At 40.1% G+C, this 23,339-nt stretch overlaps 2 protein-coding genes across 3 annotated transcripts; both read right to left on the bottom strand.

Moving 5' to 3' along the window:
* Nucleotides 1-1,408: 1,408 nt before the first annotated feature.
* LOC143292579 (lactosylceramide 1,3-N-acetyl-beta-D-glucosaminyltransferase-like) lies at nt 1,409-15,042 on the bottom strand. Of its 2 annotated transcripts, none has more exons than XM_076603012.1 (2): nt 14,940-15,042; nt 1,409-2,792 (listed from the first exon to the last, which is right to left on the bottom strand). In XM_076603012.1, the coding sequence occupies exon 2, from the start codon at nt 2,784-2,786 to the stop codon at nt 1,449-1,451; it is 1,338 nt and encodes a 445-aa protein (XP_076459127.1). In that variant the 5' UTR covers nt 2,787-2,792; nt 14,940-15,042; the 3' UTR covers nt 1,409-1,448. The 2 variants fall into 2 exon arrangements, with proteins under 2 accessions (XP_076459127.1, XP_076459136.1); XM_076603021.1 differs by lacking the exon at nt 14,940-15,042 and adding an exon at nt 10,002-10,125.
* A 6,225-nt stretch (nt 15,043-21,267) lies between these two features.
* Nucleotides 21,268-22,660, bottom strand: LOC143292572 (lactosylceramide 1,3-N-acetyl-beta-D-glucosaminyltransferase-like). The gene has a single exon (XM_076603000.1). The coding sequence runs from the start codon at nt 22,545-22,547 to the stop codon at nt 21,942-21,944; it is 606 nt and encodes a 201-aa protein (XP_076459115.1). The 5' UTR covers nt 22,548-22,660; the 3' UTR covers nt 21,268-21,941.
* Nucleotides 22,661-23,339: the final 679 nt, after the last annotated feature.

The raw sequence follows: 23,339 nt of genomic DNA, 5'->3' as shown, positions 1-23,339 counted from the left end.
TTACAATTATGATCAAATATAAAATGAAATATGGATTAATGTTCTGTCTCTGTGAACGATCATTTTGATGCAATCAACAGAAGAATAGATGTATTAACCAGAAATGCTCTTGTGCATTCTTTTAAAATTTGTTATTAGATAGAAATAGAAGATCCGTTTTTCCCACTCAGAACGCATTCATGATTATTGTAGACAACTCGCTCTGAAATACGGACACAGAAAAAGTAAATATGACTCTTCAGAGAACTAATCTGAACGATGAGATTACTTGCATGATGTTAATATCCAACTGATTTCAATACAATGTGAAAAGACGTTGAAAAGAAAGGAAGAAAAGAGAGCGCGAGAGAAAGAAGAATCGTGACGGTATAAGGACACTGAAATATAATCAGATGATGTACGATGAAGCAGGAGAGAGTGCAGACTGAGAGGAAAAGAAGATGATGTGCATATCACCAGATATCAGTGTATTTTGATCACGATTTTCTGTCACCCTACTTCTCGTCAGCCTGTCACGCACAATCTTAGAGGCGATTGGGGTCACTAAAGGTCATTCACGCGCGCGCGCACACACACACATACACACACACGCACGCACACGCACACAAAGACGCGCGCACGCACACAAACACACACATGTATATACACACGCACACACAACTAGCACAGTTTCAGTTTCAGTTTCAGTAGCTCAAGGAGGCGTCACTGCGTTCGGACAAAACCATATACGCTACACCACATCTGCCAAGCCAAGCAGATGCCTGACCAGCAGCGTAACCCAACGCGCTTAGTCAGGCCTTGAGAAAAAACAAAACAAAAAAACAAACAAAACAAAAACAAAACAAAACAACCAAAAACAAAACAAAAAAACAAACAAACGGGGGAATAAATAATAGATAAGCTTGCATAAATAAATAAATAAATAAATAATAATTATAATATAGAAAAAGGTAGTAGTAATAATATTAGTAATACTAATAAAATGATAATAATAAAATATAAATAAATAAATAAATAAGACAACAATGGTGATAAATAAGCGAATAAATGTAAAACATGAAGACACACATTCACACATACACCCACACATGCATAACAGAAATGCACCAAACATGCAGTTTCACAGATATGAAAGCACAGTCAAATACATATAAACGTACATGAGCTCCAACACACACACACACACACACAATACCTTGCACCTCCTCTACCCCCCTCCTCAACTAGCACAGACACACCCAAATCCCCATCCACCCCTCACCCCCCTCACACACACATCAAAACACACAGACACAACACACACGCACACGACTAGCATAGACACACCCAAAGCCCTTCCCCCCCCCCCCCCCACCCCAAACCCCCTCCCCCCCTCCACCCCCAACAAACCCAAAAACCTCTTCGAGAACACTACGTGCAGCGGACGTACATTGTTGTCAAGAACTGTGTCACTCGTCAGTTACCTGCGAGCAATTTCCAGTCTGATACATCTTCCACATTTCATGATGCTTGGCGGAACTCTTGAACCCTGTCTGTGAAATGGCTATGTTGTACACCAGGTTACACCTTTCTGCCCTCCAGACAATGGCAAAGCGCCCGCTGTGCACCCTTTGGGTTCCAGCACTCTTGGCTAACACACCCGTCACGTAGGCATCCTCGTTTGGAATGAGTGGCATGTGACGGGAAACACGACGTAAAGAGCTGATGGCGTCACCGGACATGACGTAAGAATGGCCATACATATACTGGGGCCAGAGCCGGAGAGGGTACGCCCTCTCGCTGACTGCATAGCGGCCAGAGCGTGCCACATGGAGGCTCAGGCCTGGTTTTACGAAGCCCAGTAAGAAATGAGACGTGTTTGCCGAAAGCACACGCAACACGTTCAGGAGCAGTGGCACGTTGATGAAGGTGTCTTCATCAGCTTTGAGCACGTACTTTGCACTGGCACAATAAAGGTCCACCCACTGAAGTACCATGGCCATCTTCAAACTAAGGTTTTGGTAACTGTCCTTGAAATCACCCACCACGATGTCATCAAAAGCTTCCGCCTCAGAAAGCATATCCTCCTGACTGTAGTTGGCACACACGCCCACAAAGAAGATGAGTTTGACCGAGTCAGTCCGTGAGCTGGAGGCACCAGGCCACACCTGTCCATACGCCTGTCTCCCCCACGTGTTCCTGATGGCTTTTCTCAGTTTCGTATGGTTATGCACAGACGGTAGGACGACCAGTAGATCGAGACCTTCAGGAGGACATGTTGCCTGGATTAACCATTTGACAGGGAAGCGGTTGGCCACGGTCTTCCTTGGAACGAAAAAGGAGGCATTCCGGGCGAGGTACTTCTCAGGACGCACAAACCTTAACATGGACACAATCTGAACAGCACGACTGTGAGGCGTAACTTCCTTATTCTCAGGAATGCGATCGTGGTTGTTGTTCATGTCTGGACCGTGCATCTCTTGATCGTCATCATCCGACCCTGATTTCGTTTGGTATGAAACAGATCTGTCGACACCACGGTGTGCTGAACCAGGCACGGGGTTGTGAATGACAGGTTTGCTTTGTGGGTAGCTGATCGTGTCAGGAGCAGAGTGCTGTTCTTCAGAGTCAGTGCCAACCTGTCTGGTCGTGGTCAAAGACGCCAGAGGGAGATGTGCTTTTCTGAACCCGTCGACTGACCTCGAAAGCAGCGCGGGGTGCAGAGAGAACAGAGAATATAACACCCGTGCCAGACATACCATGAGGAACAGGAAAAATACTTTTCGAGGAAACTTCATTGTCGGCATCTTTATCTGGTGAGGAAAGAAAAAAGGTTAGGCATAATTCTGTTTAGAAAAGGAAGAAAAAAAAAAAAAAAATAAAAGACAATGCAGTACATCTAACATCCCCCCCCCCCCCCAAAAAAAAAGAAAAGAAAAAAGAAAAAAAAAAGCATGAACGTGTGTGTGTGTGTGTGTGTGTGTGTGTGTGTGTGTGTGTGTGCATTCATCACTGATATTGATAATTTCATGGGTATATGTTGTGTAGGTTGTTGGCCATAGAAATGACATGTTTATTTCATCTTCGGCTGGCACTGATTCAGACTACTTGAATCAAATTGTAACATACACTCATATGGGACAAAACATTGCCACACACTCATAAGAGACAAAACATTACCATCTTTACAACTTAATAAGACAACCATACAATGTCAAATACCATAACCTTTGTGTATTGTACATTCTCAGATTTGAACTAAAAATCATAAGATGTAATTGTATACCACTTTGAAAAATTAATATGTTACTCGTGTTAGATTCATTGACTCACTTGTATAAACAGAGTGAGTCTATCTTTTTAGACGGTGTTCGATTGTGTGTGTGTGTGTGTGTGTGTGGTAAACTTTAACTTGGCTATTTTCTCTGGAAATTCTCTGTCTACAAATACCAAATTTGGCATAAACATAGTTGGAGAAAAATCTTCACAGTCATATCAATAATAGGTTGAACGTCTCCCGAATTTAGCCGTATTTCCGAATCATCAATGGTTTATTTCGTTGATGCTCGATCTGGATTCCAAAAACGCTTTGATTCCTTTGCAGCTGCCCGAATACAGGCAGTGTGTGTAGACGCCATGACCTCGTTATTCTTGTTCGCAATCAAAAGCAAAGAAATATAAATTCTGGACAGAACACATACAGTGACACTAAATACATTATTGGCGTGTTTACTGCATATGAATATTCTAAAGTGGGCACTGAATCAACTAGAATGAACATAAAAGAAAATTTGAATCCATCGTGTCACGGAGTTATGTCAACCTTGTCTACACTGGTTTGTGCAGATCTTGACAAAACATGTTGCAAAACCTGACGCAATGGCAACGTCTCCTTTACCGCCAAATTAAAAGAAATTCTTTAATAATCATCGACTCGTTTACTGCATATGAATGTTTTAAAGTGGATACTTAAGTAACTAGAATGAACAGAAAAGGGAAACTAAAAGGACCGTGTCGTAGTTTCTCAGTTTCTCAACTTGTCGAACATGGATCTCTGCAGATCTATTAAAACGGGCACATATTGCAGTTGTTTGAAGCAATGGCAACGTGTATTTTACCTCGGACTTCATAAATGCCCGAGATATACCAGAATAACATGATTTAAACAGCGTTATCATTTCGGTTACCGTTGTCGATTTTTTCCCACTAAAATAAGATGCTCAAATAATTTTTGAACACATTCCTTGAAGCCGCGTCAGGGCAGTGGATAAAACCACTCATTCTCGGTTCGAATTTGCATGGATTTTTTTTTTAACGCGAAATTTTCTAGAATTATAATACGAATAGACAACTCATTTCAACAAACTAATTTTTATAACTTTCATTGTTATCATTAAAAAGAAATTTCCCCTATAAGTGTATATCACAAGTGAGTTTTAGGAGCTTTTTGTTAAATGTTCCATTTAACTATTGAAGACTAAAATCGGCGGCAGGACATGGACCTGCAGCTTGGCTGTGGAGTCATTCAATCGGGTTTCAGTTATACACACACACGCGCGCGCGCGTGCGCGCACACACACACACACACACACACACACACACACACACACACATCACAGTATTCTTTTTTTCTTCTTCTTCTTCTTTTTCTTTTCCCTTCATTCATATGATGTATCTATAATTATGCGGACCATGTAAAACATGGACATGTGCGGTTTTCAATAGAGAGAAAGTGACCACCCACTCCACATCCACCCTCCTTGTCGTTACTTTTATCGTTTCCTGTTCATCCAGACTTGTTTTTCTGGACTTGTGCTTATCTTATGTTTACAAGGTTGTTGTTTTTTTTCCTTGCCCACATTTTTCATTGTCGTTATTGTTGTTGTGTTGTTGTTTTTTCAGCTACATTACGCAATGTGCCTGTCCTTGCAAGTCATTCAAATAACTCATTTTGTCAAAAAATTCTTGGCAGATTTCTCTTTGTTGCTTTATCCTATTGTTTCTCTGTTGTTGTTGTTGTTGTTGTGTGTGTGTGTGTGTTTCTTAAATTTCATCTTATTGATTTTTGTTCTTGTGATCGTCTGTGTACATTTTCTACTTAAAACACTTAGTTGTTGAAAATGTAAACATGTCAGAACAGCTCACATGAGAATTACCATGCATTCTTAAAAACGAATCAAACATTTGTTGGGCTTGAATTGACGCCAAGGTGAGATTTTTATCTGAACGGCTGTTGCTGGTTTGTGCACGTGAAAACACAGCTGGCTGATGTGTATCTTCTAAAATTTGTTCACAGCCTCTTGCTTTTGGGCTAATGTGCGATTCTTGTCTCTGTAACACATACTTTTATGTCAATTATAACATCTGTTCATCTGTCCAAATAACGAAACAACATCGATATGGGTAAGTTTGTGGATGTACGGTCATTGATTTATGAGCACATGTATTATGCTATTTGTTAACAGTGTTTTGCTCATTAAATCGTGTCTGGATATGTGTGTTTATTTGATTTGATAAACATTACTTCTTCTTCTCTTCTTCTTCGTTCGCGAATTCGTGGGCTTCCACGTTCACTCGTGGCAGTCATACTCCGTTTTCGGGGGAGGGTATGTTCTTGTTTCCATAACCCACCGAACGTGCGTATTTCATCTTCTGCTTGCGTATACACACGGAGGGGGTTCAGGCGCCGTTTCCGAGATTCGAACACGGGACCCTCAGATTGAAAGTCCAACGCTTTAACCTCTCGGCTATTGCGCCCGTCTGACAAACATTACAATATCGTCCCTGAACTGTCAGGGATTGGGAGATTTTCAAAAGACTTTTTTGACACCAACCTTTCTAAGCCAGAAATTGCATGCTATGGGCACAATACCCTCCTTCTTTGCATCCAACAACTTCTTTATTTGTTTTGGCTTTGTGTCAAAGAGTTTTGCTTCACAAGGTTGGCAGTCTGTCTCCTTTTCTCCATTTCGTATCCACTGTTTTCAGTTCTTCGGGATTGCATTTAATAATGCATTGTATTCAAATATAATGTTAGCTTTATTTTCACCAATCAAATTTGTTATTTCCTCTAATGACAGCAAACGTTTTTCATTTTTATGGATCATTTCTTTTATTTGCTCAACGCTATTATTTTTCCAGTTTTTAAAGAATAATACATAATTTTTATATTTTATTAAGGAGTTGTTGAAAAGCAGCTGTGAATGAAAGTTTCTGCAATTTACATCTGAAGATTCCCATTTACCTTTGCAATCTAAGTATGTTGACATTATATATGTTCCCAAAATTCATTGTCAATAAGATTAATGCACTATAAATCTTTTGTTCTACAGTTAATGAAGAAAATATTGTTATAAGTGGCAAGTTTATTTAAGTGCCATTTTGGAATGTAGCAACATTTGTCCTGTTCCCTGGCTTCAAAAAGTTTCCCTATCCATTGTAAATTCAGATATTGTTGAAATTCAATAATGTTAATTATATGCAACCCACCCTTTTCAAATTCAGCCTCTAAGACTTTTCTTTTCACTTTTTCGAAGGCCTTTTTATTATTTAACCTTTCCTTCCAAAGAAATTTAAACAAAATTGTATAGACTTTGTTCAATACTGCGTGTGGAAGACCAATTGATTGCATAACATATACAAACTGACTTATTAAGAAGGTTTTAACTACAACGACCTTTCCTACTGTGCTTAGATCACGTTTATTCCAGTCCTTTATTGAATTATTCAAATGATCCATCCTACCCATCCAGTTTTCCTTTATGTGCCTTGCCATTCTGTGTGTTTCAAAATGTATTCCCAGTATTTTTATTTTGTTAAAATTGCACATGGGAGATTATCCTCTTCTTTCTGGGTACCCATCGTTAATGCTTTCGTCTTTTGCACATTCAATTTTAATCCAGAAAGTTTGAAACAAAGATGATTAATGATTTGTTCATGTCCTCTCTGGGTTTTTTTAAGAATAAGGTTGTATCATCGGCTAGCTGTTTCACTTTTCAGTGAGGGGTTGCATCAGGAGAGCCAGAGGGAGCCTCAATACCTAATATTGAACTATTTCTTATCTTTATGGCAAGGAGCTCAACTGCCAAAACAAATGCTAACGAGGAAAGGGGCATCCCTGTCGTATCTCCACATGACACCTCAAATGGTTCCGATATCCAACCTCCATGATTAATTGAACTTATATTACCATTGGTTATTACAGAGATCTACTTCTGAAAATCCGTTCCGAAACCAAATACTTTAAAAGCGTGTAACAAAAATGTCTTAGAAATAGAATCAAATGCTTTAGAATAATCAACAGCAAGAAGATAACCAGATTTTTTCGTTTTATTCATATAATTTATTACATCATCTATTGATCTTATTACTGTGGCAGTGTTTCTTCCTTTAATATGAACCACTTGATCCTCATTAACTAGTAAGTGCACAACTTTGCTGAGCCTTTCTGACAAAACTTTAGCTAAAATCTTATAGTCTGAATCTGTGAGTGTTATAGGTCTCCAGCTGTTCAATGTATCTCTGTCTAGCTCTTTTCCTTTATGTATTAATGTGATTATTCCCTGTTTTTGTGTATATGAAAGATCCCCACTGCGGAAAGACTCTACAAAAGAATCTGTAACAACTTTAGCAATTTTCGTCCAGAAAAAGAATTCTGTAGTGATGCCATCACTGCCAGGAGCTGAACCATTTCTCAGCTTTCTGAGAGCACTAGTTGTCTCTTCTGTTGTCACTCACATAAGGTAGCTTCATTTTCGCTTAATCGACGAAAGTGTTCGTTCTCAATGAACAAATTGGTTTCTTCTCTAACGTTTTCTACATCAGTTTTCTGATTATATAATCTTTTGTAAAACATTAGCTGTTTTTGCAGTATCTCGTTTTGGTCTGTTACTATTTCACCCGAGTCTTTGCACAATCTGGAAATGATCTTTTTCTTCCCCCTAGCCTTTTCTAGATTACAAAAATATTCTGTATTACACTCCCCATCTTCAATCCATTTTTCCCTAGCCCTTACTTGTGCACCTCTTGCTCTGTCTAGCTGTAATAATTCTAACATGTTTTAAATGTAAAAATTCAGTTTGAATAGCTTCATTTGTCGGATCATTCATTAACTGTGTTTTTGTTGTTTTTTTGTGCTTGATTTGCAAATGTAGATTATGTTCTTCGTTTCTTTTTTTACATACTAATTCTTTCCCAAACTCTATACAGAAATTTCTTATCTAGACCCTGCATAGTTCCCATCTATCTATATATGCTTTATTTTCCATGTGCTTTTCCATAAATCTGTCAATTAGAGTATTCATTTTATTAACAAAATCAATACTCTTTAGAAAACTATTGTTGAATCTCCAATACCCAGGACCCCGTGAGAAGTGACTTTATTAAGTTCTAGTACTACTACTTTATGGTCCGAATTGAAGGTCAATGTATGTTCGCACGAAACACAGGAACTCAGCAATTAGTCAGGAACAAAACAATAATCAAGCCTACGAGCAATAAAAGGATTATATCTACACCGTGTATAATCTGAATCATTGGCTTGAAGTACTCTCCATATGTCGGTAAGGTGCAATGTATTTATCAATCTATTTAACTGCTTAACTTCGATTTTGTTATGTGACAGACCTGAAATTATATCACTCTCATTACTCATAACACAATTAAAATCTCCCATTATCATAAAAGGTTTGGTCATCAAACTTCTTACACACTTCTTCTAGTCTACTCATGAATATCATTTTCTCTGCATGATTGTTTGGGGCATATACATTTAGTAATTTGAAATTAAAATTTTCATGCAATACTGAAACTATCACCATTCTTTCTTCTACATGTTCTAAAGTGACCAATGCATCAAAATGTATGGATATCAGAATCACTTCTCCTTTCTTTCTGTTAGCATTCTTATTGTAAAATATTTTACCACCCCATTGTTTTTCCTATTTGGATACTTCACTATCTGTAATATGTGTTTCCTGCAAACAAATGATATCAAATTTCTGACTTTTGAAACTATTGAATGATGAAATTTTTTTAAACTTATTTTTCAATCCTCTTGTATTTAAAGAAGATATACGAATTTTATCCATTGGATAATTTAAAGAAAAAATGAATTCATGACATCACGCAAGACATATAACATGCATACGTATCCAGATCATCAGCCATATTCAGAATCGTTGTCCGTAATCCGTAGCATGGTCGTTAACCGATTGTCAGTCTAGGTGGGGACAAGATTTCAGCCCCACACCCCAACGCTTTCTGGGTTCGAGTCTGCTGTGCAGTTCGTGTTGAGAGGGTTAGATGACCTTTTAGCATGTTTGCTGTTGTCGTTTCGGTCTGGGGGCTAGCCGCATCTTTTGATCGACGCCGTTTTGGTGTTTCAGATCTGTGCCGGGGAGGGGTCTTTTGGGAATTTGGGGAATACAATTTGGTTTGACGCATATTTGGATGGCCTCTATCCTCTTTTGTTGCACGAGTGTCGTGTGTCGTTTTCTATTCTCCCTCGGTCTCGGCGGCCGGTCTGTTGACCTGCTCGGTGGGAGGGTTGACTGGGACAAGGATCCGACACTCAGGGTCTCCCTTCTTGTGGCCTGACATTTTGCAGGCGCGGCAGACAATGTCTTTGTCGGACTGGGTTGCATGGTGATTTTGTTCAAAACACCTAGAACAAACAACTGTTTTGTTTATTAGTTTTTGTTCCTGGTGGTGAACTTTAGCGGTGTACACGCTTACTTTTAATTTTTTGTCGAGGGGAGTCAGGGGGACAGTAATGAAGACAAACTTCGTCCTGTTAGGAACCGTGTCAGTTTTCCGTCCGCGTCCCAAGCTCTCTGTTTTTATCGATGATCGCAGTTCCAAACCTGTTTTGATAAGAGAATGCTCGATCTCTGAATCTGCCATGGAGATAGGCACATCGTCAATCCACACTTTTGTGGTTGGCTTTTCCTCTCCGGAATCGCCACGCAGAATGAAAGGGTTAGTGTTGGCCACCTGCATGACCGTATTTCTCACTGACATACCTTTGATCAGGAGAGAAGACCTTGCCTCTCTGGTTGCAGGGTAGATCCTCCACAGGCCGTGAATGAGCTGGGCACCAACGATCGATCCCTGTCCAGCGGCTCCTTCTGCGGCTAGACACGTTTCGAGAACACCCGCAGGACGTGTCGAGGCTTCAGGAATGTCTTTGGACTTCAGGAAGACAGGATTTACACCCATTTCCGAAGCCATCATCATAAATGCAGGAATAAAGAAAAACAAAAAATACTGAGCTGAGACTGTGATAGCACAGGGAGAAAGGGAGCAGTGAAAGAGATAACAAAAAAGAACTAAGTCGAAAAAAGAGAAATCAACACACCGCTGATAGAAGGCAGGGACAGGAAAAAAGAACTAAGTCAAAAAAAAAGAAAACAGCTCAGCAAATTCGGACGGTGTGGGAGCGCTGAAAAAAACGTGACCGCTCGGTGCGCCAGTCGCTCACCCGAATCTTTTCAAAAGACAAGAGATACCTTCCATTACCTTAGAAAAAAAAATCATACACTATCTTCTGTTTACGGGATACCCATTTTACTACAAAAATTGAAAGATATATAACATCAGAATGGGGGTATAAAAGTTGCTTTGCTTTATATAAGTCAAATGCAAGAGGAGTAGAAATGTTATTTGATAATACCTTTGAATTTGAAATTAATGAGACAGAATCTGATATTGATGGTAACTATTTGATACTATCTTTGAAAAGTATGGGGAAAAAACATTTAATGGGTGAATATTTACGGTCCAAGCACAGATAACCCAGATTTCTATGAATTATTAAATGAAAGCGCATCATAATCGTGATCACATATCAGTGAGTAATTGGAACTTAGTTCTGGACCCTTATTTGGACTACAACAATTATAACAATATAAACAACCCAAGAGCAAGAGAAACGTTAGAAAATCAGATTTAAACTTGATAGACGTGCAGAGAGAAATTTGTCCTGAAGTTAGACGTTACACATGGCGAAGAACTTCACCAAAGTCCACTGGATTTTTTCCTTCGGTAGGAAGACCTTATGTGGTACTTTGAAGACATGTATTGTGGAGAGGAGTGATGGTCTAGAGGTAACGCGTCCGCCTAGGAAGCGAGAGAATCTGAGAGCGCTGGTTCGAATCACGGCTCAGCCGCCGATATTTTCTCCCCCTCCACTAGACCTTGAGTGGTGGTCTGGACGCTAGTCATTCAGATGAGACAATAAACCAAGGTCCCGTGTGCAGCATGATATCGATCAGGTCACTCAATGATAACATTAAAACTCAAATTTGGTAAAATTACAAAATATATGTTATGGAAATTTAACTGCACATTATAAAGAGAAAAACAGTGCGCAGACGATTTTTTTTTTTAAGTTAACAGATGAGGTCATATCCGAATACTCCACTGAGCAGTATGATGCAGCAGACAAAAAAATTTCCTTTGATGGAAATCAGCCTAACTGTCTCAAAAAAATCATTCATCGACTTCCTACTTTGGAAAATACGGTCAAAAACCTTTGCGTTTGCAACAATGAGGAAGAAGAAAGCAACAGAAAAAGAAGGCTTGATGAGAAAAATAGAACAACTGGAAAAGAAGGAAAACAAAACAGAGGAAGACTTGAAGGTTTTGAAGAAGCAAATCATGAACTGGTCTCTATAAGAGAGAGAAAAACACTTGGAGTTATGGTAAGATCGAGGGCAGAATCGACTGCGGAAGGCGAAAAAAAAGAGTATTTTTTGTAATTTAGCAAAAAGGCATTTTGTCAATAAAAGTATGACCAAAATAATAGATAAAAATGGAATTCTAACAGATGAACCACAAAAGAAAAAAAGATGAAGTGAATGAATTCTATGGAAAAACCTTACACCAAGAAAACATTAGATACGTGTGAAATAAACGATTTTGAAAATGACAATCCAAAACTATCCCAAGAAGAGAAGAACTCTTACAAGAAGCAGGCATCACATTGAAGAACATGAACAATGGTAAGAGTCCTGGTACATAAAATTATGATCTTGGGGCAGCGTTTTATAATGTCTTTTGGAATAAGCTAGGCCCTTTTGTTGTTCCGAGCTCTCACTATGGACGAATAGTTTTCTCCCTTGCTTTTCTATACAGACAACCCATTTGTTAAGGTTAGGGGGGAAAACAAAAAAAACAAAAACAAAAAAAAACAAAAAAACATAAAGTAACTAAATGAAACTAACTGTACTTGACTCACTTACCCCTCTCCTCACAACGTGTGAACGCCCACCCCCCTCCCTCTTCACTGCTCTCAGAAGCTTAGTCACTATCAGTACCTTCTTGCTGGTGGCTTTCTTCACTGCAGATACTTATTCAACGTCTTCATCGTCCTCGTCGATGTCGAAACCCTCAGTTTGAAGCATTTCAATCACTTCAGCAGTGGTAAAAGCCCCTGTCGTGATCTAGCTTGCTCCAAAAATTACCACTTGTGTCGCCTGCAACGCCATTTTCGATACGTAAACAGATTAGCTTGTCGTGTGGAGTCCTGAACTCGCTAGCTCGCGGTGAAGTGTGTTGTTACGAAATCTCATGAAGAAACTTTCCATTCGACCCTTGACACGTTCACAATACCCGGTGTAGCTGCGATTGTTATGCTACCCCATGAGGAAAACGTGGAAAAACTTTTAATTGTCGAAACCGCTATAGCGTTCCATAGTCCGGAATGCTATAGCGTTCCATCGTCTGGAGTGGTAATAAGTCAGTCAGAGACGGGGAACTTTCAGCTACACAAAAAGAGGGATTCATTGCTTGTATTCCAAAGCCTGATAAACAGAAGATATACATAAAAAAAAACCCACTGCAGACCGATTTCACTGTTAAATGTTTTGTATAAAGTCGGAACTACATGCATAGCAAATAGGAGTATAAAGATGCTTCCAAAATTGATTTCTGAGGATCAGACTTGACTTGTTGCTGATATATATCTTGGAGACGATATAAGATTAATGTATGACCTTATTAGTTATCAGGATAAGAAGTCAGCCAGTTTGGCAGTCATACACAGCCACATTCACAAACAGAGCTACTTTCAGACCCAATATTCTTTAATCAAAATATGAACATTGAAATTTATAAACTATAAACACTGGATCCTTAAAAGTGTTTACTGTCTTGCACATTTTTTTGACACGTGACGGAGTTTAACAGGAAACATGGTATGAATGTACATTTTATAGCAATTAATAGCTGCAAAATATCCATCACAAAATATATACGACATACAAAGTTAGGCATGCCAAACAACTTTTCACATGATAACAAATGTGTATTGAAAGTTATATATTCGGTGCCTAAAGGAACTAGATTATTCTATGACATTCTTACATAAGACAACAAAATTCCAAGTTCTTGTGCATAGTGGTCTGAGAAATTGGAAACAGAAAATTCATGGAAAAGGGCATTTTATAAAATTAGTAAAATTCAAGATATTAAATTGAAATGGCTCCAAATTCGGATGTTACGTAGAATCCTTGTAAACAAATATAGTTCTGAAAGAAATGGGGGTTGTGAATGATTATAGCTATTCTGATTTTTCCAACAATGAAAATGGTAATATTCAACACATATTTTGGAGATGAGAACATTCAAAAGCCTTCTGGCAAAGGTTTGAAGAAGTACCGAGCGTGAACTGTGTAACGTGTACCAACTTGAAAAACAACTTAAAGCATGGTCTTATTTGGCATTGCTAAACGATGCGTACGTGTTAAGCCTGCAGAAATCAGTGTCGGAAAAAATATTTAGCGGCCTTCTTCGCCTCTTTTCAGTAATGTGTTCTCGGAAAACTATCAACGCGATGTGGTGCGTGCTCAAAATTAATATAAATGAAATGGATTACGCTATAGTAGATATATTCCGACTTAGACCACTTCGGCGAATTAAGAATATGGAAGACCTTCGTGTTGATTGTAAAATACTGTAGCTTTTCTATGCATTGAGACATAATGCAAAATTTGATGTTTTAGATGAGTGAGACCAATTTGAAATATATATAATTCGCATAGTATATTCAGACTGATGTCCAGTTTCTTGGCTGAATATTGCAGATGTATGAAGCAATGTAATTAACACATTGATAAGAAGAAGTTCATATTTGATCTAAACATGATCAAAATGACTGCTGTTAACTCGTGCGTCAGTATGTCAGATAAAAGTGCTAAGTTTTGTTTATAAGAAAAACTGTAGCTGTAACCTGACTTTGGAAACATTTTTGGCTTCTTTAACTTTTGCGCCTTTCACATAAGTGCATTAGAATGTGTGGAAAACAACAACAACAACAAACCACTAGCGTTTTCCTATTTTCAAGACACATATGGTATCAACAGACTATTTCCAAAGAAAATGACTTTGTTAAAGCTTACCAGAGAGAGAGAGAGAACTGAAACACCGTATAATTGCATAGACTCTCGCTGTGTGTCAACACACGTGGGCCAAAAAAGTAAAACCAACCACAAACGCACACAAAGTTGTTCTTGGTGTCATTGTTTTTTTCTTCCTCGAAACAGAATGAATTCAAGTCTTGAGAACCACAGTTCCAGTTTCAGAGACACGTCAAAGCGTGCGGAATGATCCATAATACGCTGCATCACATCTGCTTAATGAAATGAGCCTATTGTCTGACCAAAATATGAACCTAACGCAGTAGTCAAAGACTTCGGAGTCTACCACAGGTATTCATGTATAAAAAAAAAAAGAAAAAAAAAAGCAACAACAAAACCAACACCTTTAGCCTAAAATGAAATACGATGATTTAACAGATAAGTAAATGCATGAAAATATAATAAACACTAACATTACAAAGAAGGCAAAAGATTGCAATAAAAACAAACGAAAACGAGCCGCATTTACCGAAAGTGTACACAGCCACTTTGAAAGAAAGAGAGAATAAAAAAAGAAAAAAAAGCTCCCATACGAGCACTTACTTTTTCACCTGACAGTTATTAAGGAGGTGCGCACATCAAATGCGACTCGTTCCTCTAAGGACGAGCATTTGAAGTCGATTTCGGTATCGAACAAACCATAAACCTCGGCCGCAAGCACAGCAGCCGAAAGGTGTGTGTAATCTTCTTTCTTTGATTTAACGTCTTTTCACTAAAGAAAGAAGACACGTACACATTCACATGCATTTGCAGTAACCACACGTGTGCATGTCTGTGTGCGTGCGCATGTTATGCATGTTTGTGTGCACAGGTCCTGGTGTGTGTGTGTGTGTGTGTGTGTGTGTGTGTATGCACGTGTGTGTTATCTTTAGTTTAACGTCTGTTCACTGTATAGTGTTATTAGACGTGGGGGCGTGGGGGGGGCGGGGCGCTCTTGTGTGTGTGTGCGTGCGTGCGAGGGGGGCGCTCTTGTGGGTGTGTGGATGGGTGCGCGCGCGTGTGTGTGTAGATATTGCTGTTGGTGTTTTGATGATACGATTAGGACGTTAAACTCGACTTCAAGGCCAGAGTCGACAATGATTTCATTTCCTCTTCAGACAGCCAGAACTCCCTCCTAGAATGCCACAGGGTTGTTCCTGGCAAAATTCTGTAGGAAAAACAAATAAAATAATGATGACATGATGACATTAATAGTCGACGTTCGGACAGAAGTGGCAGGTTCATAGCTCCATGCGCAAGAACATCTCGATACATTAGCTCATTCATTCCTTCAGCTATTCGCGCACACAGTCAAAGCATGCAATACACTCACTCATAGGACTGTGACACAAACCTCCCCCCACCCCTCCCAGCACCACCTGAACTCTACGGTAGGCGAGTGCATGGGCGCAGACATTTTGCTATGGACTGTGTGGCTGAGCACAGTAAGCGTTACTTTGTGTGTAGGTGCTTGTGATTTCATGGATTTCATGTATCTTAATGTTAGTTTACTGATTTTATTGGCGTGATATATGTTGTGAGAGGGTGTGGGCGCACAAGCGTTCATGCATGTGTGTGTGTGTGTGTGTTTTACTTATAAACACGATTTATTTGATGGATGTTCTAATATGCTTAATGTTTTTATTTGTTTACATTGTTGTGCAATACGTTATTGTCTTAGCGTGTGTGTGTGTGTGTGTGTGTGTGTGTGTGTGTGTGCATTTTACATTTATATACGAGGGCGGGGTTGAGGGTGAGAGTTAAATATTTATATTTTATTTGCTGGATGTTTTCTATCGGTATACATTGTTTGCAATACTTTATTGTCTTAATGCGTGCGCATGTATGAGGGTGTGTGATTTTAGTCAGCTACTGAGAGTTTTTATCTGACTTGTTTTAGTGTATTGTATGGTACATATGTTCATTTTTATGTTGGTGTCTACAACGAACCTACAACGATTGCACGCGTTAATTTCCATGTGGTTTAATAAAGTGTTTTTGAATTGAATTGAATTGAACTGAATGTTAGTGTTTATTGTTTTTTCATGTGTTTACTTATCTCTTAATTCATCATATTTCATTTTCGGCTAATGTTTTTTTGTTGTTCTTTTTACATGAATAATTGTGGTAGACCCTAGAGGATTTGACTACTACGTTAGGTTCATATATAGGTCAGACAATACGCTCATTCTATTAAACAGATGTGATGCAGCCTATTATAGATCATTCCGCACGCTTTGACGTGTCTTTGAAACTGGAACTGTGGTTTTCAAGACTTGAATTCATTCTGTTTCGGGGGGGAAAATACAAGAAAAAAAGGCAAGAGCAATTTTGTGTGTGTTTGTGGTTAGTTTTACTTTTTTGGCTCATGTGTATTGACACACGAGAGCCTATGTAATTATACGGTGTTTCAGTTCTCTCTCTCTCTCTCTCTCTGGTAAAATTTATTCATTTTCTTTGGAAATAGCCTTTTGACACCAAATGTGTCTTGGAAATAGGAAAACACCAGTTTTTTTTTTTAATATTTTATTTGTTTGTTTGTTTTGTTTTGTTTTTTGTTGTGAAGGGCACAAAAGTTAAAGAAGCCAAAAATGGTTCCAAAGTCAGCAGCAGTAGCAGTAGTAGTAGTCGTCGTCTTCAGTTTAACATCTATCCAATTTAAGTTATATCAGACGGGAAAAAAGGGAGGGGGGTGAGGGGAGGCTTTAGGGGAGTGAGTGGGAGAAGAAGTGTGTGTGTGTGTGTGTGTGTGTGTGTGTGTGTGTGTGTGTGTGTGTGTGTGTGTGAATACGGTAAAAAATGTTGCCGTATCTTTGTACTGAATTGTCTCATTTTAAATTTTAGATGAGGGTAACTCTTCTGGATTGACACCATTGTTAAAGAGCATAAAGTGTGTTGTTTTTTTTCTACTGATAATGATAATAACCTCACTCAACGAGGTTAAGAAGGCATTGCTATCTTTTCCCAACAAGGAAACCTCCGTAGGACTTGACAGTCTCAGAATGATACGCTGAGATATCTACCGGAAAATGTTGTTATATTATTGTTAAAGCTTTTTTTTTAAAAATGCTGGGTTGATGGTTTAATGCCAGCACAATGGAAACATTCTATTACAATACCAGTTTGTAATCAAGGAAAATGCAAAACAGATAAGAACAGCTACGGGCCAGTTGGGCTAGCATCACATACTCGTAAACTAATGGGAAGAATAATTATGAAAAGACTAATGTACTGTTTTGATAAAAATAACATCATCCCAATCAGTCAAGCCGATCTTAAGAGAGGTAGGTCTCCAATAGATAATCTAGTAAAACTTAAAACACATGTAAAACAACAATCCGCAAAAAGGAAAAACGTTCTTGCAACATTTATATATATATATATATATATATAAAGAAAGCACACGATCAGGTTTTGGCATGCAAAAATTACTGAAATCGGTTGGCAACTCGGGACGTCGGGAGTCGGGAATATGTACTCAAATCCTAAGACTTCACATGGGGTTACCCCAAGGTTCTGTCATTGCCCCTGTTTTATTTACTATTATATTGAATGATTTACCCCCAACACATCAAAAGATGTAGTCCTAGTGCAATATGCAGATGATATATGTATGTGGATGAACGTAAAGATGAAACGAAATACACCAAAAAAGGGCTTTCTATATCAAAGAGAAATAGTTCAATTAAACAAATATATAGTCGGTAATGGTAATGTGTGTGTGTGTGTGTGTGTGTGTGTGTGTGTGTGTGTGTGCGCGCGCGCGCGCGCGTGCTTGTCTATATGTGTTTATGTATGTGCCTGTGTGTGTGTGTTTATGTATGTGCCTGTGTGTGTGAGTACATGTGAGTACATGCATGTGCATGTTTTTTTTTTTTACTTTTTTTCCATTTGTTTGTTTCTTGTTGTTGTTGTTTTGTGTGTGTGTGTGTGTGTGTGTGTGTGTGTGTGTGTGTGTGTGTGTGTGTGTGTGTGTGTGCGTGCGCGCGCACTCAGAACGCATTCATGATTACTGTAGACAACTCGCTCTGAAATACGCACTCGGATATAGTAAATATGAGTCTTCAGAGAACTAATCTGAATGATGAGATTACTTGCATGATGTTACTACCCAACAGATTTCAATACAATGTGAAAAGACGTTTAAAAGAAAAGAACACCTCAGCAGTCTTCAAGAAGGGAGACAGAAACAAGGCAGAGAACTACAGGCCAGTTTCTCTAACTTCAGTGGCCTGTAAACTCCTTGAGCACATCATCTGTCGTCACCTTCGAAACCATATATAACATACTGACAAACCACGGCTTCAGATCTGGTTATTACTGCGAGACGCAGCTGATTACCACAATGCACGATCTCCTCGAGTCCTATGACGCCGGGAAGCAAACCGATGTGGTGATACTGGACTTCAGTAAAGCCTTTGACATGGTACCTCATAGGAAGTTACTTCACAAACTCGATCACTATGGAGTACGAGGACCTATTCATGAATGGCTTACCAACTTCCTGACGAAAAGGAGGATGCGAGTAGGCCTGGAGGGAGAGGCATCAGGCGAGGTAGCTGTCGACTCCGGTGTCCCCCAGGGAATAGTGTTGGGTCCATTACTTTTCCTCTGCCACATCAACGACCTACCGGAAGCAGTGAAGTCAAAAGTACGACTCTTCGCGGACGACTGCCTACTGTACCGCAACATCGACACCCTTCAGGACCACATCACCCTGCAGGAAGACCTGAGACACCTTGAGGACTGGGCCAAGAGATGGGGCATGCGTTTCGATGCACAGAAATGTTACATCCTGTCCTCCAAGAGCAAGTCAACCTATATGTACAGCCTCAATGGAGGCTTCCTGAAACAGGTTCAGCAAAATCAGTACCTAGGATGACCTAAAATGGGGACAACATATTGCCAACATCTCTCGAAAAGCCGGACCAACAGTGGGCTTCTTACGCCGGAATCTTCGGAATTGCCCAAAGGAGTGTAGGCGCCTGGCGTACATCGCACTAGTGAGATCCAGACCGGAATATGCAGCAACAGTGTGGGATCCATACTACCAGCAGGACATCGAGAAGTTGGAGATGGTTCATAGACCGGCAGCACGCTTCATCACAAAAGACTACAGGACCAGAGAACCAGGTTGTGTAAGCCCAATTCTGCAGGATTTAAATCTCCCCCTACTTGCTGATTGTTGCAGACAAGCACGACTAGGCCTGATGTATAAGACAGCTGGAGATCTCATCCCCGCCATTCCCCCCAAAACTTCCTGACCCCTGTGAGTGCTGGCCGCAGACGGATACGACCCCCCAGGTATGAAGACTTCGAAGTCTCCAACATCGTCGAACGCCGCGTGGTCAGAAATTCTCGTGGCTTCCAGCTACCTATCAGAAACACATAACAGTATGCACATTCTTTCTTCGTGTGGACAGTGATGGACTGGAACCATATGGAGGAGGACATCGTCAGAGCAGGCTCTGCCAGCATATTTACATCAGCGCTTGGCAGAATCACCTGCCTCCTAAGCATCTAGACAGCAGAAGAGATTTTTAACTAGTTTTCAAACCTGTAGATACCTATAGTGGCTACAAATTGAGACCTGAATCTGTAGGAAAGACTGTTAGGTCAGTGTGGTGGCCTTTTATACTATTTTTGAGCTCTTCCTGTTCCGTCGCGTTTATAGCCGAAGATTGGCTCCTGCGACGTATGCATCCAGATCCAGATCCAGAAAAGAAGAGAAGAGGGAGCGAGAGAAAGAAGAATCGTGACGGTATAAGGACACTGAAATATAATCAGATGATGTACGATGAAGTAGGAGAGATTGCAGACTGAGGGGAAAGGAAGAAGATGATGTGCATATCACCAGATATCAGTGTATTTTGATCACGATTTTCTGTCACCCTACTACTCGTCAGCCTGTCACGCACAATCTTAGAGGCGATCGGGGTCACTAAAGGTCTTTCACGCGCGCGCGCGCACGCATACACACACACACACACACACACACACACACACACACACACACACACACACACAAAGACGCACACACACACACGAACACACACATGTACATACACACGCACACACAACTAGCACAGACACACCCTAATCCCCATCCACCCCCATACCCCAAGCCCCTCACACACATCAAAACACACTCTGACTGACTGAAACCATTTATTGTCAGGTTAACTTTTTGTTGTACTGACATTTTCGCAACCATTTGAATAAATATTAACTGAATAACACAAGGAAACTCTCATTTGAGAAGAGAAAAAAAAAGATATGAATTTAAAAAGAACGTATTTAACAAATCAATTTACCAAATTTCATTAATATCAATATCTCAAAAAATGTTTTAACGCACACACATACTCACACACGTGTTTCCTCCACCCACTACCTATATACATCCATGCATGCACACAGACGCCCATTCAAATTCCCCCACCTCATCCCCCTACCCCAAGTACGCTTATATAGTCACAATTTGATTTCATTCCCCCGCTCCAAAGACGTGTAAGTGTTCACACCTACGTGCACAAACTCTCTCCCTCTCTCTATCCCTCACACACACACACACACACACACACACACACACACACACACACACACACTGTCTCTCACTCTTTCTCTCTCACCTACACTTCCACCCACCCCCACACATATACATTTGCACTAACATACCTTTACACATACACGCACGCGCGCGCGCGCACGCGTATCATATATATATATATATATATATATATATATATATATATATATATATATATGTATATGTGTGTATATATATATATATATATATATATATATATATATATATATATATATAATCTTTAACAAAGAAGAAGAAATGAATAAATTAACATAAAAGAGAGAGAGAGAAGACAAAAAAAAAAGTAGTGTACTTCACTGCACACACACAGTATACAATCATTAAATTAAGGTTTCATAATGTAATCAAGACGACATATTACATGTTAGAGTCGAACAGTTCCACTTATCAGAATAATGGGAACTTTGCTCTACAAGTAAATCTGATGCTGTCACCCAAAACGAAACACTACTTTGGATTAGATAAAACAGAGGGTAAACTCTAAACATTTAAATAAATAAATAAATAAATAAACAAATAATAAAATTTTAAACAAAATTTTAAAAGGATGAAACAAATTAGAAAAACCGACCAATTGGATGGCTTTTGATTAGGTCAACTGCAGTTTTTGTCAGAGACCAACCATTTTCTTTGCTTGGGTGAAAAACGCTGGACATGGTAAATGGAAGATTAAAGGATGTAATCATATCATGAAAGGGGTTCGAAATGTGAATGTGTATCTGGACATTCGAGCAAAAAATGTGGAATGTCAAGGGTCTCTCCACAAATACATAGTGGTGACGGTTTAAAAAAAAAAAAAACCACTCACAGACACAGACACACACGCACATGACTACCACAGACACACCCAAAGTTACCAAAGAGCACTTTACATACAGTCATCAACAAACCCAAAAACCTCTTCGAGAACACTATGTACAGTGTACGTACTTTGTTGTGAAGAACTGTGTCACTCGTCAGTTACCTGCCAAGCATTTTCCAGTCTGAAACATCTTCCACATTTCATGATACTTGGCGGAACTCCTGAACCCTGTCTGTGAAATGTCCGTGTTGTACACCAGGTCACACCTATCTGTCCTCCAGAACATGGCAAAGTGCCCGCTGTGCACCCTTTGGGTTCCAGCACTCTTGGCTAACACACCCGTCACGTAGGCATCCTCGTTGGGAATGAGTGGCAAGTGACGGGAAACACGACGTAAAGAGCTGATGGCGTCACCGGACATGACGTAAGAATGACCATACATATACTGGGGCCAGAACCGGAGAGGGTACGCCCTCTCGCTGACTGCATAGCGGCCAGAGCGTGCCACATGGAGGCTCAGGCCTGGTTTTATGAAGCCCAGTAAGAAATGAGATGTATTTGCTGAAAGCACATGCAACACGTTCAGGAGCAGTGGCACGTTGATGAAGGTGTCTTCATCAGCTTTGAGCATGTACTTTGCACTGGCACAATAAAGGTCCACCCACTGCAGTACCATGGCCATCTTCAAACTAAGGTTTTGGTAACTGTCCTTGAAATCACCCACCACGATGTCATCAAAAGCTTCCGCCTCAGAAAGCATATCCTCCTGACTGTAGTTGGCACACACGCCCACAAAGAAGATGAGTTTGACCGAGTCAGTCCGTGAGCTGGAGGCACCAGGCCACACCTGTCCATACGCCTGTCTCCCCCACGTGTTCCTGATGGCTTTTCTCAGTTTCGTATGGTTATGCACAGACGGTAGGACGACCAGTAGATCGAGACCTTCAGGAGGGCATGTTGCCTGGATTAACCATTTGACAGGGAAGCGGTTGGCCACGGTCTTCCTTGGAACGAAAAAGGAGGCATTCCGGGCGAGGTACTTCTCAGGACGCACAAACCTTAACATGGACACAATCTGAACAGCACGACTGTGAGGCGTAACTTCCTTATTCTCAGGAATGCGATCGTGGTTGTTGTTCATGTCTGGACCGTGCATCTCTTGAGCGTCATCATCCAACCCTGATTTCGTTTGGTATGAAACAGATCTGTCGACACCACGGTGTGCTGAACCAGGCACGGGGTTGTGAATGACAGGTTTGCTTTGTGGGTAGCTGATCGTGTCAGGAGCAGAGTGCTGTTCTTCAGAGTCAGTGCCAACCTGTCTGGTCGTGGTCAAAGACGCCAGAGGGAGATGTGCTTTTCTGAACCCGTCGACTGACCTCGAAAGCAGCGCGGGGTGCAGAGAGAACAGAGAATATAACACCCGTGCCAGACATACCATGAGGAACAGGAAAAATACTCTTCGGAGAAACTTCATTGTCAGCATCTTTATCTGGTGAGGAAAGAAAAAAGGTTAGGCATAATTCTGTTTAAAAATTTAAAAAAAATAAAA

Source organism: Babylonia areolata, chromosome 1 (genome assembly GCF_041734735.1).
Source record: "Babylonia areolata isolate BAREFJ2019XMU chromosome 1, ASM4173473v1, whole genome shotgun sequence".
Classification (NCBI taxonomy): domain Eukaryota; kingdom Metazoa; phylum Mollusca; class Gastropoda; order Neogastropoda; family Buccinidae; genus Babylonia; species Babylonia areolata.
Note: the sequence above shows the minus strand (reverse complement) of the source record. Positions and strands in the feature narration are given on the sequence as shown.